At 45.0% G+C, this 17609-nt stretch overlaps 1 protein-coding gene across 1 annotated transcript in view; it reads left to right on the forward strand.

Annotated features, from left to right (window-relative positions):
• LOC139245601 (DNA (cytosine-5)-methyltransferase 3-like) overlaps positions 1-17609 on the forward strand; it is a gene marked incomplete at its 5' end in the record, with an annotated part of 137698 nt that overhangs the window by 109016 nt on the left and 11073 nt on the right. Inside the window, 2 exons of the mRNA XM_070871198.1 lie at positions 11515-11654; positions 16663-16733. Coding sequence (XP_070727299.1) covers positions 11515-11654; positions 16663-16733 — 211 coding nt within the window. The remainder of the gene's footprint in view (positions 1-11514; positions 11655-16662; positions 16734-17609) is intronic.

Genomic DNA, 17609 nt, shown 5'->3' on the forward strand with positions numbered 1-17609 from the left:
ATAACGTCATGTGTTAAGTTAATAGTGAGGTTGGGGATGGTATCAAACAGGAAATTAGGGATGCATGCAATAAAGGTACAGCAGTTATCATGGGTGACTTTAATCTGCATATAGATTGGGCTAACCAAACTGGTAGCAGTATGGTTGTAAGGGGAGTTTGGGGTGTGGGTTCGAATCCACACTCCCCTGGGGTTCTGTACGTGCGATTTATGAGGATGGGTGAGTAATGAGGCACCAGACACAGTGGATAAGAGTACAAAATGGCTAATGTTGTTTATTTAGAATAGTAAACACCAAGATAGAGGGCATAGGAAGAGGTCATAAATAGCAGTAATGGCACAATCTCACTCAACAACACGAAAAATCTCGCAACAGGGAAGGGGAAAATAAGAGGTTAAAACATTCCACTCACACACAACCCCACCTCCCACTTCCTCCCTTCTTACCAATTCCTATCCTAAATTGAGTCTGTGAGGGGGTTTGAGCTATATTCACAATCCTATCAACTCCGGGGTTCTGGGGGCACTTATTTCAGCTCGGGGTGCCTCTGGGGTGGGTTTTACGTTGTTGGTTGTTTCGGTTTTCCTCCTCAATGTTGCGTCGGTTTCTTCTCTTTGCCTTTCGGTTGGCTCCTAAGCAAAAAGCTGCTGGAGTTAAGCACATCTTCCCCAGAGCGAGGGCCCTGTGAAAAGCTGACTTAACTCCTAAAAGCTGACTTCAACCTCCAAACTCTGGTTGGTTTCCACTGCCACTGCCTGCTGGTTTTCAGTCTCGATGGCTTCGTCTGCGGAACTGCTGCTTCTTCCTCTGGTGGAGTGAGAGCGAGTGGGAGAGAGAGCTCTCTCTGGATACAAGCTGCAAGCTGCAAGCTCCAAGCTTCCAAACCCTCCCCCCTCCCCAAAACCTCCAACCTCTCCAACTTCCTTGTGTGTTTTTGCAGCTTTTCTTATCGTCCGTTCATGGGGTGTGAATGGCAGTTCGATGTGTATCTGTCTGTCTGGAATGAAGATGATTGTTCACTATCTCGACAGAGGTACCACTCTGTCTGGGCTGGCCAAACTGATTGCATCAAACCTGTGGGCCTTTGTTTAATTATTCAAACTGATACCCTTTCTGTTGCCTTGTGTATTACCCTGGAGATTTTGCCTGTACATGGTGGCCAGAGTCCCATCATCCTCCGCGGTTTACAGGCTGTTGGCTGCAGTTGGTCATTTTAAACATGGCATCTTCCCATTCTCCCTGCCACATGTCTCCGTGGTTGGTTTTACAGAACCTTAAAGTCCCCCGTTAAAACACTCTGTCTCCGGGTGTTTTCAAAATGTGAAGCAAAACCTTTTCCCTCTCACAGAGCCAATCTTCCCCAAATCTTACCTAAACCCATGATAAAACCTTAAAATACATCAATGGTATTCATACATTTGGAACCAATACAATACTGAAAATGTAAAAATGCTTCTCAACCAATACCCTTCACCAAAATCATAATAGTACATAGTATCACGCATCATAGTATTACAGATAGGGAGGTACGGACCTTTTACAAGGTACAGACTTTTCTTTACAGTGCAATACATTCGGCTTGTACAATCAGTCCCGTCATACTGCATAGACTTTGCTAACCCTCCCTTTCCGTTTGGCCTTTGACTTGGTCTCACTCATAGCTTTCTCAATTTTCAAACGACGGCCCTTTTTCCTAAGCTGGCAGCGGATCGCCAGCAAATCGGCTACGATGATCAGCTGTGCCACGACTAGGGCGTGAGAGAGGATGCGGTCCTAATCTGAGGAAGGACGTTCTTGCTATTGAGGGAGTGCAGCAAAGGTTCACCAGACTGATTCCCAGGATGGCAGGACTGACATATGAGCAGAGACTGGGCCTGTATTCTCTGGAGTTTAGAAGAATGAGAAGGGATGTCATAGAAACATATAACATTCTGACGGGACTGGACAGGTTAGATGCAGGAAGAATGTTCCCGATGATGGGGGAGTCCAGAACCAGAGGTCACAGTCTAAGGATAAGGGGTAAGCCATTTAGGACTGAGATGAGGAGAAACTTCTTCATTCAGAGAGTTGTTAACTGTGGAATTCTCTTCCGCAGAGAGTTGTTGATGTCAGTTCATTAGATATATTCAAGAGGAAAGGGCTACTGAGGTGAATGATCAGTCATGATCTTATTGAATGGTGGTGCAGGCTCGAAGGCCGAATGGCCTACTTCTGCACCTATTTTTCTATGTTTCTAAGTTTCTATGCACAGAAAAACGTGCATAAAGAAGCCCTGCAGAGGCGCTGTCAGCGCTTCTTAAAGGGATAGACACATCTTTCAGGTTTGGATTTCAGCTTTTGGACTTTAATAAAATATTTTATTGAAGTAGTGGCTTGCATTTAAAAAGATATTAAAGTATGCAGGGAGTGCTGCTGGATGCTTGCAAGGCTTTGGATAGTAAAGGAAGGCTTCTGAGAAGAAACAAAATGCTGGAAATACGCAGCAGGTCAAGCAACATCTGTGGACAGAGAAACAAAGTTCAAACAGATGGCCTACTCCTGCTCCTATTTCTTATGTTCTTATGTCTCAGGTCAAGATGCTGCCTGACCTGCTGAGTAGTTCCAGCATTTTCTACTTTTGTTTCAAATTTCCAGCATCCGCAGTATTTTGCCTCTGAGAAGACCACTCGCTCACAGTCCTGGGAGGCTCACAGTCCTGTGAGGCACATGGAGATAAAGCATGTGGCAGCAAAGGAGACAAGCTGCTTGCCAAGGGAGGAGGAGGAAGCAGAAGGAAGGATGCCAACCAGACAGCTGGCTGCGATATCCAGGATGGAATCAGCCGTCTGCAGTACCAGTGACCACAACCCCAATTCCCCTTTCAACATTTGTCCCACAGCTTACCTTCACTCTCACTGACCATCACACAGTCCTCTTGGCCACAATACTGAAATAAAAGCCACCACAAAACAAACTTTCCAATTCAACTTTATCCATATATGCATTCAATATGACATCAAGAAATCAGCTAAGCACCCTTGTGCATTCCCTTAGTGACTGTGACTTTAACGCCAGAGTCGGTAAGGACACAGACCTCCTGGGAGGCGTGATTGGCAGAGAGGGGGTAGGGAAAACCCTGCTCCTGACAAAATGCATAGAACACGACCTTGTCGTCACCAACACTTTGTTCCGCCAGAGGGACAAGTACAAGGCATTGTGGCAACACCCTCGCTCCAAGCACTGGCACCTGCTTGACCACGTCATTGTTCGAGTAAGGGATCGCAAAGCCATGCGCATCACCCGCACCATGACAGGAGCTGACGACTGCTGGACGGACCACTGCCTAATCCGTTCCATCATCAACATTGATATAGCCCCAAAGCGATGACGGCAACAGAAGCAGTGCCGCAGAAAAATCAACATCGAGGCACTCAAACACCTAGCTAAGAGAGCCCTATACAGCCAGTGCCTCACTGTTAATCTGGCCACCCTTGATGACCCCGAGACGCAGAGTGCCCACAGCGTTTGGTCTGCCCTCCAGGCCACCATAATCAATGTCTGCAAAGAGACGTTGGCTCACTCAACCAGGAAACACTGGGACTGGTTTGATGAGAATGACCAGGAGATCCAAGAGCTAAATGCAGGGCATTTCTGAACTTAAAACAACAACCCAACTCGGGAGTAGCTAAGCAGCTTTACAGACGGCTTAAGGCCGAGGTCCAACAAAAAACCCGCGACCTAAAGAATAGATGGTGGGTGAAGAAAGCACATGAGATTCAGCAGCTGGCCAAAGGCATGATGTGCGAGATTTCTTCACCACAGTCAAGTCCACCTACGGCCCAAGCACCCAAGGCCCCCCCCCCCCCCGCCACTGCTGGTCAAGAACAGGGAGACAATCATCAAGGACACCGAGGCAGTCAGGAACGGTTGGGAGGAGTACTTCGAAGATCTCCTTAATCGAGACTCTGCCTTTGACATGAGTGTCCTTGACTCCATCCCACAGCATGCTACCCACCACCATCTCAGCAAGACCCCAGCCCTGCAGGAGATAGAAAAGGCCATCCGTCAGCTCAAGAACAACAAGGCATTGGGAGCAGATGGAATCACCGCTGAGGCACTAAAGTATGGCAGAGAAGTGCTATTGGCATGAATGCATGACCTCATCTCTCTCATCTGGAAGGAGGAGAGCATGCCAGGAGATCTCAGAGATGCAGTAATCGTGACTATCTTTAAAAAAGTGGACAAGTCCGACTGCGGCAACTACAGAGGAATCTCCCTGTTTTCAGCCATTAGGAAAGTCATCTCTAGAATCTTCTCCCTGAGGTTGAGGAGCTCCTCCCGGAGTCACAGTGCGGATTCCGTTCACTACGGGGTACAACGGATATGATCTTTACGGCACGACAACTAAAAGAGAAATGCAAGGAACAGCACAGTCAACAAGCTCCCCGTTGGAGTGGAACTAAACTATAGAACCAGTGGGAACCTGTTCAACCTTTTCGCCTCCAGGCTAGATCCAAGACTGTCCTATCCTCTGCCATCAAACTATAATATGCAGATGACGCTTGCGCTTGCGCACATTCAGAGACTGAACTGCAAGCCATCGTCAGCATCTTAACCGAGGCATACGAAAGCATGGGCCTTACACTAAATATCCAGAAGACAAATGACCTCCCCCAGCCTGACCCCATCACACAGCACTGCCCCCCAGTCATCAAGATCCACGGAAAACGTAGACCACTTTCCATACCTCGGGAGCCTATTATCAGCAAGGGCAGACATCGACGACGAGGTCCAACACCACCTCCAGTGCACCAGCACAGTCTTCGGCTGCCTGAGGAAGAGAGTGTTCGAAGATCAGGCCCTCAAATCTGGCACCACGCTTATGGTCTACAGGGCTGTAGTGATATCCGCCCTCCTGTATGGCTCAGAGATGTGGAGCATATACAGTAAACAGCTCAAATCGCTGGAGAAATACCACCAATGATGTCTCCGCAAGATCCTGAAAATCCCCTGGGAGGATAGACGCACCAACGTCAGTGTTCTCTATCAGGCCAACATCCCCAGCATCGAAGCACTGACCACACTTGACTAGCTCCGTTGGGCGGGCCACATTGTCCGCATGCACAACACAAGACTCCCAAAGCAAGCGCTCTACTCGGAACTCCTACACGGCAAGCGAGCCCCAGGTGGGCAGAGGAAATGTTTCAAGGACACCCTCAAAGCTTCCTTGATAAAGTGCAACATCCCCATTGACACCTGGGAGTACCTGGCCAAAGACCGCCCTAAGTCAAGGAAGAGCATCCAGGAGGGCGCTGAGCAACTCGAGTCTGGTCGCCGAGAGCGTGCAGAAAACAAGCACAGGCAGCTGAAGGAGCATGTGGCAAAGCAGACTTCCCACCCACTCTTTCCTTCAATGATCATCTGTCCCACCTGTGACAGAGACTGTAATTCCCATATTGGACTGTTCAGTCACCTAAGAACTCATTTTTAAAGTGGAAGCAAGTCTTCCTCGATTTCAAGGGACTGCCTATGATGATGGTGAGTGACTGTCTTGTGTGCCTTTACCTATCCTACTGATGTTAAGCATCATCATCATCATAGGCAGTCCCTCAGAATCGAGGAAGTCTTGCTTCCACTCCTGAAGTGAGTTCTTTGGTGGCTGAACAGATCAATATGAGAGCCACAAACTCTGTCACAGGTGGGACAGACAGTCGTTGAGGGAAGGGGTGGGTGGGACTGATTTGCAGCATGCACTTTCCGCTGCCTGCGCTTGATTTCTGCACAATCTCAACGTTGAGACTCGAAGTGCTCAACACCCTCCCGGATCCACTTCCTCCACTTAGGGCAGTCTTTGGCCAGGAACTCCCAGGTGTCAGTGGTGATGTCACATTTTATCAGGGAGGCTTTGAGGTTGTCCTTGTAGCATTTCCACCGCCCACCTTCGGCTCGTTTGCCGTGAAGGAGCTCTGCATAGAGCACCTGCTTTGGGAGTCTCATGTCTGGCATGCGAACTATATGGCCTGCCCAGCGAAGCTGATTGAGTGTTTTCAGTGCTTCAATGCTGGGGATGTTAGCCTGGACGAGGACACTGATGTTGGTGCACCTGTCCTCCCAGGGGATTTGCAGGATCTTGCGGAGACATCATTGGTGGTATATCTCCAGCGACTTGAGGTGTCCATGCCTCTGAACCATACAGGAGGGCGGGTATTACAATAGCCCTGTAGACCATGATCTTGGTGGTAGATTTGAGGGCCTGATCTTCAAACACTCTTATCCTCAGGTGGCCGAAGACAGCACTGATGCACTGGAGGCGGTGTTGAATCTCCGTATCAATGTCTGCTTTTGTTGACAAGAGGCTCCCGAAGTATGGGAAATGGTCCACGTTGTCGAGGACCGCGCCATGGATGTTGATGACTGGGTGTGCAGTGCTGTGCGGCGAGAACAGGCTGGTGGAAGACCTTTGTCTTACAGATGTTTAGCATAAGGCCCATGCTTTCATATGCCTTAGTAAATACATTGACTATATCCTGGAGTTCAGCCTCAGAATGTGCACAGATGCAGGCGTCGTCTGCATACTGTAGCTCAATAACAGAGGTTGGGGTGATCTTGGACCTGGCCTGGAGGCGGCGTAGGTTAAACAGCTTTGCACTGGTTCTGTAGTTTAGTTCCACTCCAGTGGGGAGCGTCAAGCAGTACCACCTCAGTGGCTGCAGCATGGCTGGATGAAGGCTGCTGACTTTCCATGGGGGACACTGCAGATGGTCTTGCAGGACAACCTCAAGGAGCTGGTGGCTGGGAGTGTCAAATTGAGTTATGGTGTTTCTTCTTCTTCCCTCTCCTCTCCATCTTGTTGGGCAACCACTGGCTGGGCAGGCTGCATTTCTTGGGTGTGTGAAATGAGGAAAGCACAAGGGTAGAGTTGTGGTGAGGGGAGGGCGAAGAAGCAAGAGGTGTATGTTTACACCATGCACACCTTGTAAATCAGAAGATATTGTGGGATGAGGGGGAAGTGGGATGTGAGAAGGAGGATAACATATGAGGACGCAAGCATCTTGTATTCTTTCAGCTCCGCCGCTGGCCAAGGTCTCAGGTATGCCCCTTGCAAGAATGGCCAGCACTGTGTCCTCCAAGGGGGTGAGGTGAAGCTAGGAATGTGAGGTGTGCCTTGTGTTTGGTACAGATTGTTGGTAGGTGAGTGATGGGGGGGGTCATGCAATGATCAGTATGTGAGGCTCATGGTGCAGTTGGTAGGAGGTGGCTTTTGAAGAAGCATAGATGCATTCACTGACCTTGATCACTGGTCTGAGGTCATGAAACTTCTTTGGGTACTGGAGCCAGTTGGTGGGGGTGACACTGCTGGCAGTAATGGCCTCACTGATCTGGTCCCACATCGTTCTTTCTTGAGGGCCTCATGGCCCCCTATGGGTAGAGGGCCTCTCTTGCAGTGCTGATCCCCTGCACAAAGCTGGAGTGCTGCCTATTGAACCATTTGCATTAGCGTTGAAGCATTTTTACCAATTTTTTTACGTGCAGAAGGCAGTTCAGCTTTAAAAGCTGAAGACTGCCATTTTGTAATTTTTAATGTTTTTTTTTAAAGGCAGTTGAGCTTTAAGAGCTAAAGACTGCCTATTTTAAAATTATTTTTAATTTTTTTAATTTTAGAAGGCAGTTCCCCTTTAAGGACTGCTTTCTAAATCGACATACTAGCCTTAAGACAACACTACCTTGCTCCAGGTATGCTACAGCCACACTACATTGGGCCTGATCATTTAAATCAGTATGCAGCACCATAATAACGGTGCTGCCTGCGCTCTTTTTATGGGCGGGAGTTAACCTCACCCCGCACTGGCACTGGCCATTTTCCCACGTTAGCTATTTCTAGGTCAGTGCCTCTAGTTGCTAACAAAATCAGGTCCCAGTCTCACTAACTACCTTCTTCAACATTGTCTTATTCTATTTGCTCTTTCTACGCTTTCGAGTGGTATGGGATATGGAATTTGTGTTCTATCCCTAATACGGTGCATATTCTCTCCATAAATTATGCTCCATTATCACTAGCAATGACTCGAAGCATTCCCCACCTGGAAAGAACTTGTTCTACAGGAACCTTCGTGGTAATGAGCACCGTACACCGACGAGTGAGTATCGCTTGACCCACTTGGTGAAGGAGTCAGTGATAACAATTTGTTATCTCCAGCAGTTGTCAGGAGTGATCTGCTTTGCTATCAACATAGGCATTAAACTAACTGACAATGCTCTATCTACTACCATCGCTCATTGATTTTCCCTTATAGATGATGGCACAATGGGTTGTTCCCACCTGTTTAGCTTAAAATAGGCAACCATGGTAGACTGGTGGGAAGGAGGTAGCGCCTGTCATTGTGGAGGTTCCCAGTCCCGTGGTGGGTGACAGGTGCTGTTTCCTGACTGCAAAGGCATCTATTCTCATCTATCACTTTCCTTAATTGGTCCTTAAACTCAGAGTAGGAAGGTCGCTGATGGTAGTATCTGCTCCTGTCATGGTCTCTTCCTCTACCTCGAAAGAAGTATGCATTCGGTCAGGGCTCATCCGGAGTGAAAGACTCGGCATTATGCGCGTTAGGTCTGACACCATCCAATCAGAAAGCGCAAGCCTCATCATTAGGGAGGTCATCATGGGTTCCACTCCTTTGCAAGATGACAACCTGGCCCTTAATTTCAGGACTCATATGCTCCAACAAGCAGCTGGTATTGTCGTTATCAGCATGGTGGTAGTTGGACAACGTAAACCACAGGAGGTCATTATATGAGTGGTGATTCTCATTAGGTCTCAGAGCAATGCCTCCAAATATTATAATCTCCTCACTGGACCCAGTCTCTCGGAGCACCACTTCTCTGACCAGGGACAAATATTTTCCGTCAACGTGTATCACTATTGAGTATTATAAAGTGTGTAGAGCCCATCCTCTGCTTGACAAGCGGCCTGACATCACTCATGGTCATTAGCAACTCTCAAGCTATTAAGCTGGTGCAGCCAGTCAATCAGGTCATTAATACCCTTACCGCATGGAAAGGGGCCCAATTCTTTCATGAAGCATACTATTTCCGCAGGGTTAAGGGGACGAGTTACAGTGGTGGTCTTCCTGCTAACATTACGATCAGCTGACTGAGCACCCTGCCGACTGAGTGTGGAGGTAGGAATGAGCTTAACGGAAGGTAGGAACGGGTTGCCGAGCAGTCCACTTCTGACGAACCGAAGGGCTGTGGGATGTGAGTGCAGCGGCAATAATGGATACAAAGAGGGATTGTGATTGGGTTATTGTTAATACAGAGGAGGGGTCTCTTAACGATACAAGGTCATCTTCTAGCACCGTAACCACGTGATGCAAGCCCCGCGGCCCTAATTCCTGTAGAGTTTGTATTGTTTGTCTAAAGATACACATCAGGTCATCGCTGTATAATTCAACCTCACTCATATTATTCTGTCATTCCAGTACACTTCATTCCAATACCACACATCTTTGACTTCTCTCTATCAAAGCCACCGCACATGTAACATTGTTTGCCCTAGTTACGTAAGATGGTCTATCAATTGCTCCGTTTCCTGTTCTTTCTTGGAGACATCTTTCATCCTCTTACACTCTTTAAACCTTTATTCGTATCATAGAATCATAAAAATTTACAGCACGGAAGGAGGCCATTCAGCCCATCTTGTCCGTGCAATCTTTGTATTATCACACACATAGTCCCATCCTTCCTGGGTTTGCTCAAAAAATCTTTTTTGAGTATCTCTGCCAACTCTTCTAGGGGATTTGCTTTACCACAAGATCTCCGATCTTAAGGGGTCCACCTCATGCCTTGCGAGATATTGGGCTACATACTCTTTCTAATTTATTAATTGTCCAAATATTCGTGGAACACTTATATTGTTTTTACTGCTGTCAAATTCTGATCAAAATCAGAGCCGGCCATCCCTGATTCGACGTTCAAACAATTACTCATCTTGGCTTCTGCCTGGCTCACCAATTGTTACATAATTCCTTCTGTACACTTTAAACAGATTCTTAAAACTAGACACATCTGTCTATCTCCGCCTTAAATATATTCAATGACCCAGCCGCCACTGCTCTCTGGGACAGAGAATTCCATAGATTTACAACCCTCAGAGAAGAAATTCGTCCTCATCTCAGTATTAAATGGGCAGCCCCTTATTCTGAGACTATGTCCCCTAGTTTTAGTTTCCCGTATGAGTGAAAATATCCTCTCTGCATCCACCTTGTCATGTCCTCTCATTATCTTATAAGTTTTGATAAGATCACCTCTCATTCTTCTGAACTCCAATGAGTATAGGCCCAACCTACTCAACCTATCTTCATAAGTTAACCCCCTCATCTCCAGAATCAACCTAGTGAACCTTCTCTGAACAGCCTCCAATGCAAGTATATCCTTCCTTAAATATGGAGACCAAAACTGTACGCAGTACTCCGTGTGTGGCCTCACCAATACCCTGTACAGTTGTAGCAGGATTTCTCTGCTTTTATACTCTATCCCCCTTGTAATAAAGGCCAGCATTCCATTTTCTTCCTGATTACTTGCTGTACCTGCATACTAACTTTTTGTGTTTCATGCATAAGGACCCCCAGGTCCCTCTGTACTGCAGCACTTTGCAATTTTTCTCCATTTAAATTATAATTTGTTGTTCTACTTTTTCTGCTAAAGTGGATAACTTCACATTTTCCTACATCATACTCCATCTGCCAAATTTTTGCGCACTCACTTAGCCTGTCTATTGCCCTTTGCAGATTGTTTGTGTCCTCCTCACAATTTTCTTTCTCACCCATCTTTTATCAACAGCAAACTTGGCTACATTATACTCAGTCCCTTCATTCAAGTCATTAATGTAGATTGTAAATAGTTGCGGCCCCAGCACCGATCCCTGCGGCATCCCATTAGTTACTGTTTGCCAACCGGAAAATTACCCATTTATCCCGACTCTCTGTTTTCTGTTAGTTTGCCAATCCTCTATCCATGCTAATATATTACCCCTAACCCCGTGAACTTTTATCTTTTACAACTACCCATTTGTTTCAAATAGTTTGCCAACAGAGATGAGAGGTCTCATATCCTTTACACACTAGACTGTTATTTCTTAATGATTGCCCCCCGAACGATCCTCTGATGTAAACAGTGCCTTGATGTAGGCACTCACTGTACCCACTGCTGTGATATAAGCCTGTGTTTCGAAAGCTTCTCTTAGTAGCAGTGTTGAGGCTTTTGAGAAAACATGACTGGGAAATGACAGGCTTTTTCAAGAACATGATTTAAACAAATCCTTTCCATATTATGGTTTTGTGTCTCTTAAAAACAAAAGCAATGTAAAATCATACTGGTATTCTTACAGTCATGAGGGTCACCAAGCAGATTCACTGATCACTGAACATAGTATATGCTCCCATTGTGTGGAGCTTAGTGCCTCGAGCACTAAATCTATCACTTTACCTCCATCATATGGTTTGATTGTCAGCAAGAATATAACTTACCTTTTCTCTGAATCAGGGAGAATCATCTTTCAGTATTGCCGCATACTTCAATACGCAAGGCCCAATGAAGCAGAGGAACGACCTTTCTTTTGGATGTTTATGGATCCAGAAACCTTAACTGAAAATGATATAAATGATGCCTCACGCTTTCTGGAGGTATTGTGCACTATCCACTATTGATTTCATGCGTGTTTGTGCCCAGGTCTCAGTTCTACTGGTACTTACAGGTAGCTTGATCATTGTTAGTGAGACTAAAAGTAACTCAGGACAAGATTACTCAGTGTGTGCGTGTGTGTGTGTGTGTGTGCATGTGTGAAAGAGAGAATAGCAGTTGATAATTTCACACAACATGCTAGGAGTGGTTAGCAATCTTCCTTCAGTCTAAGCAATATTAAGTAATGTGTTGCTGAGGATTTTGTTGGATTTCAATCATATCCAGTAAAGCTGAAGTACAAAATCACTGCAGTTTCCATAACTAGCACTGCAGCAGTAAAATAGTAGCAAGAATTGTGATGTCACGTGGCAGTAATATGCAGATATTCGCATGAAAAAGCCAAGTGAGGAGTCTTTAAGAATGAAGCATAGAGATAGAGCTTGGAAATGGAAAAGAAAAATGTCAACCAAACAAAACTGGTTAAGCCTGGTCAGAGCAAAAAGGAATAATTTGGAAATATCACTGATAGAAACAGGAGATGGCTGTGGGAAGGCATGGGTGACATTGGGGTGGGGTCAGGAGATGGACGGATAGAGAGTCAGGAGATTGGCTGCCGTAGGTTCCTAACACAGATGAGACTGCACACAGGGAGGTTAAAGTAACAGTGACCTCAGTCTTTATTAAGACACTCCAGAGTGAGGAACAGGCCTTATGGGCCGGCTTATATACAGTGCTCCCAAGGGATGCTGGGATCCCTTGGGACTTCAGGGGATGCGCTCCGTGGTGGTGGGACATGGGAGTGCATGCTTTACAGATACACAACAAATAACAATACTAAAAGAGTACATATAAATATGCCATTTGCTGGGATACTGAACCATGAAGGTAACGACGGTTCCTGGTATATGCTGAGTTACTCAAACTTTGCCATGGCTACAGTGGAGCACTAATGTCTTCAATTTTCCAGACTAGAAAAGGGAAAAATTAGCAAAGATTCCTGCTTTTGAATATTATCCAGTGAAATGCAAATGTGCAAATTCTGGGTGAGAATAGATGATGCCCTCATAGTCAAATCACTCACTTTCTCATAAAGAATAATGAATTAGGTGAGATTCCAGAAGGCCAATGGTTGCTGCTCATTGAGTTGTACCCCAGGGTAACACTACTATCACAAGAGGAGGGTGAGGGCAGAAGAGCAACACAGTAATGGTGGAGAAATAAACAAAAGAAGGGAAAAAAAGCTTCCCTGTTGCCCAGTGAGTAATGGAATGATACAGACCGACGAGCTGCTAATTTTGATCCTCAGGATTTCTCGTGGGTTGCAGCAATTTCCTGATGTGTGCTTGCAGTATGCATGGCTCCAACTGAGTTCATTAAAGTGGAACATTTCTCCTTCAAAGACAAAGTAGAGAAGTTTTCCAGCCATCACTGGATAGTTGTGGAGCTGTTATAAGTTTAGGGTTTGCTGTAGATAACTTCTTGGATTCAGTCACTTCTGTAGCTGCATCCCATGTCCTTTGCATGCTGGAGTAGACTCACACTGCTCAATATCTACTCATACAATAGCAGAACCCAGGAGTTTATACCTTGTGATCTGAACCAGATGTAAATGTTTTTACCTGTGTCTCTCCAATCTTCTCGAAGGTGGGGCTGAGAAAACATTTGGTAAGATGAGACCAGAGACGAGTCAGTAAGTTGCTTTGTTTCACAGTAGGTAAACATACCGAGCAACTGTTATGATCAGGCTTATTTCATCTAATCAGTACAACTTGTCTTTCTGTCATAGTACAAAGTTGAATAAAAGGGACAGTGGCAGCATGGATACGGAATTGGCTAAGTGACAGGAAACAGAGAGTAGTGTGAACGGTTGTTTATCAGACTGGAGGAAGATATACAGTGGTGTTCCCCAGGGGCCGGTTCTAGAACCACTGCCTTTCTTGATATAAAGCAATGACTTGAACTTGGGATTACAAGGCACAATTTCAAAATTTATAGATGATTCAAAACTCGTAAGTATATTGAATAGGGAGGAGGATAGTGATAGACTTCAAGAAGACATAGACAGGCTGGTGAAATGAATGGACACATGGCAGATGAAATTTAATGCAGATAAGTGCGAAGTGATACATTTTGGTAGGAAGAACAAAGAGAGGCAATATAAACTAAAGGGTACAATTCTAAAGCTGATGCATCAGCAGAGAGACATGGGCATATATGTGTACAAATTGTTGAACGTGGTTGGGCAGGTTGAGAAAGTGGTTGAAAAAGCATACGGGCTTCATAAATAGAGGCATAGAGTACAAAAGCAACGAAGTTATGATGAATCGTCCTCAACTGGAGTATTTTGTCCAATTCTGGACACCGCACTTTAGGATGGATGTGACGGCCTTAGAGAGGGTACAATAAAGATTTACAAGAATGGTTCCAGGGATCAGGGACTTCAGTAACGTGGATAGACTGGAAAAGCTGGCATTGTTCTCCTTGGAGCAGCGACGATTGAGAGGAGATTTGATAGAGGTGTTCAAAATCATGAGGGGTCTGGACAGAGTAGATAGAGAGAAACTGTAGTGATTGTCCACAGATCCCTGAAATTAGCAGGCCAGGTGGATAAGATGGTTAAGAAGGCATACGGAATGCTTGCCTTTATTGGCCGAGGCATAGAATATAAGAGCAGGGAGGTTATGCTTAAATTGTATAATACTTTGGTTAGACCACAGCTGGAGTATTGCGTGCAGTTCTGGTCACCGTATTATAGGAAGGACGTGATTGCAGAGGGTGCAGAGGAGATTTACTCGGATGCTGCCTGGAATGGAGAATCTTAGTTATGAGGATAGATTGGATAGGCTGGGTTTGTTCTCATTGGAACAGAGGAGGTTGAGAAAGACCTCATTGGGGTGTACAAAATATTGAGGGGCCTGGACATAGTGGATAGTAAGGGTCTATTTCCATTGGTGGAGGGGTCTATTTCCATTGGTGGAGGGGTCTATTATGAAGGGGCATAGTTTTAAGATGGTTGGTGGAAGATTTAGAGGGGATTTGAGGGGGGGCTTCATTACACAGAGGGTTGTGGGGATCTGGAACTCGCTGCCTGGAAGAGTGGTGGATGCAGAGACCCTCACCACTTTTAAGAGATAGTTAGATGAGCATTAAATTGCAGGAACCTAGAGCTGGTAATTGGGATTAGACTGGATGAACTTTTGTTGGACGGAGCAGATATAATGGTAAGTACTGCAGGGAATAGAATACGGCCAGGGTGATCTCCTGGACTAGTTTCGATCGCCTGGATGGGTCGGAGAGTAATTTTCCCAGATTTTTTCTCTCTAAATTGGGCTGGGTTTTTATCTGGTTTTTGTCTCTTCCAGGCGATCACATGGCTCCGGTTGGGTAGATTGTAAAAATATTTTAGTATAAGGGTTGTCACAGTTGTGGTGAGGCGGATTGGTTGGGCTGGCTCCTCTTTGCCTTTCCGTCATTGTTCATAATTTTATATGTAACTTTTAGGACTGCTGACCAAGGGCTGTCTGGTTCTTTGTCGGCCAGCGCGAACACGATGGGCTGGAATGACCTCCTTCTGCGCTGTAAATTTCTATGTTTCTATGTTTCTACAAATTGGCCATTTAGCCCATTATGCTTGTGCCAGCTCTATGGAAGAGCTATCCAATTAGTCACACTATCCCGCCCTGCAGCCTCTTGGCATCCTCCTCACAGCTCACACCGCCACCCAGCTTAGTCTTATCAGCAAACTTGGAGATATTACACTCAATTCCTTTATCCAAATTATTAATGTATATTATAAATAGCTCTGGTCCCAGCACTAAACCTTGCGGCACCCACTGCCTGCCATTCTGAAAAGGACCCGTTCATTCCCACTCTTTGCTTCCTGTCTGCCAACCAATAATCTATCCACGTCAATACATTACCCCCAATACCATGTGCCTTAATTTTGCACACTAATCTCTTCTGTGAGACCTTGTCAAAAGCCTTTTGAAAGTCCAGATACACCACATCCATTGGTTCTCCCTTATCCACTCTACTAGTTACATCCTCAAAAAACTCGAGAAGATTTGTCAAGCATGATTTCCCTTTCATAAATCTATGCTGACTTGGACCGACCCTATAGCATGTGCTGCTATTTCATCTTTAATAATTGATTCCAGCATTTTCCCCACCACCGATGTCAGACTAACCGGTCTATAATTCCCTGATTTCTCTCTCCCTCCTTTTTTAAAAAGTGGGGTTACAGTAGCTACCCTCCAATCCATAGGTACTGATCCAGAGTCCATGAAATTTTGGAAAATGACCACCAATGCATCTACTATTTCTAGGGCCACTTCCTTAAGTACTCTGGGATGCAGACTATCCGGTCCTAGGGATTTATCGGCCTTCAGTTCCATCAGTTTCCCTAACACCATTTCCTGACTAATAAGGATTTCCCTCAGTTCCTCCTTCTCGCTAGACCCTCGGTCCCCAAGTATTTTCAGGAGGTTATTCATGCCTTCCTTAGTGAAGAAAGTATAGTTTGCTTAATGATGAGAAAAAGCTTCATTGCTCAAGTCTTATGTTATTGATCACATATTGTAATAATATTAAATGATACAACAGAGCCCAGAAATAGTAAACCATGATCTTATTAAAATGCGGAACAGGTTCGAGGGGCCAAATGGCCTACTCCTGCATTTCTTATGTTTTTATGTTCTTAAATAGAACTTCAATGTTAGTGAGTGTATTCAGGGCATGCAGTAATCTTCAAAATGACAGATTGGGCCAGGTGAATGTTGGTTATTAAAATAACCGTGACTAGTGGAACATGAACCAATTCATACAGTGCTGAAATCACTCGCTCAAACTACTAATACAATGTAAATTTTAAGCAGTTTGAACTTTGTCATCAGGATAGAGATAATAATCAAATCATAAAGGAAGACTAGATTATTTGAGTTAATTAATACAATAACAGTCATTACTATGGCAACATTTGATTGTAAAACATGTCTTGCTCCTTCTCTGCAGTGCGATCCTGTAATTATTCATGATATCAGTGACTCAGTTCGATTGTGGAGTAATATACCCTCACTCAAGAGGTAAGATGCTAATTAAATGCTAATTAATGGCTGGCGGATTGGGAGCACCATGAATCGGGTACATTGAACTCCATGTTGGATTTTGCGCTTTGAACTCCCATCAAGGGAGTCTTGGCAAGTTTATCAACAGTAATAATTTGCATTTATATAATGCCTTTAATGTAGATAAACATCTCAATGCGGTTCTGAATGGAAAAATGGAAACTGAGCTAAAAAAAGAAAGGGATTTTAGGTGGGAAGTGATTCAGACTATGTGGCTGAAGTCATGGCCACTAATGATGGACAAAGGCAGGGGGGGATGTTGTAGTCAGAGCAACGGAGAGGTTTTGGGGGTGGAGGAGGGATGGTTGTAGCACTGGTGCAAATTACTGCAATGCTAAAAGTGTGGTATATTCTCTACGACATTACAAGCACACTTTTATAAGCTGGCTCTTAAGACAAGAACTTGTCAGGTGATGTGTCGAATTTACAGCAATGGCTGCATTATCACAGTTGTCCACTAGATGGAGCAGTAGTCCCCTAGGTGGAACTATATTACACTTCTCCTTTAATGAAGAAGATATTATAACAAAATAATTATCATACATAACTTGCATGGTTATAGATAAAAAAAGATATGGACATAAAACTTAACCACTTGTTTTCTGTTTCGAAGAGGATATCTTCGCTTTGGAACAGAACTTCCCAAACATGGTGTCGAACTTAGACTCATTCTAGGCTGAGCCTGAGGAGAATTTTCATCCAAGGGTAACCCTTGATTTACATTTTTACTCTCTACAAGTTTAGACTGTTTGTCTGCCTGACTTGGACTCAGAATTAAATTCGGACTTTCTCTTGGACTTGTTTCTAGTACTTTTGATGTAGGATATAAAAACA

This window comes from Pristiophorus japonicus, unplaced genomic scaffold, assembly GCF_044704955.1.
Source record: "Pristiophorus japonicus isolate sPriJap1 unplaced genomic scaffold, sPriJap1.hap1 HAP1_SCAFFOLD_224, whole genome shotgun sequence".
Taxonomy (NCBI): domain Eukaryota; kingdom Metazoa; phylum Chordata; class Chondrichthyes; family Pristiophoridae; genus Pristiophorus; species Pristiophorus japonicus.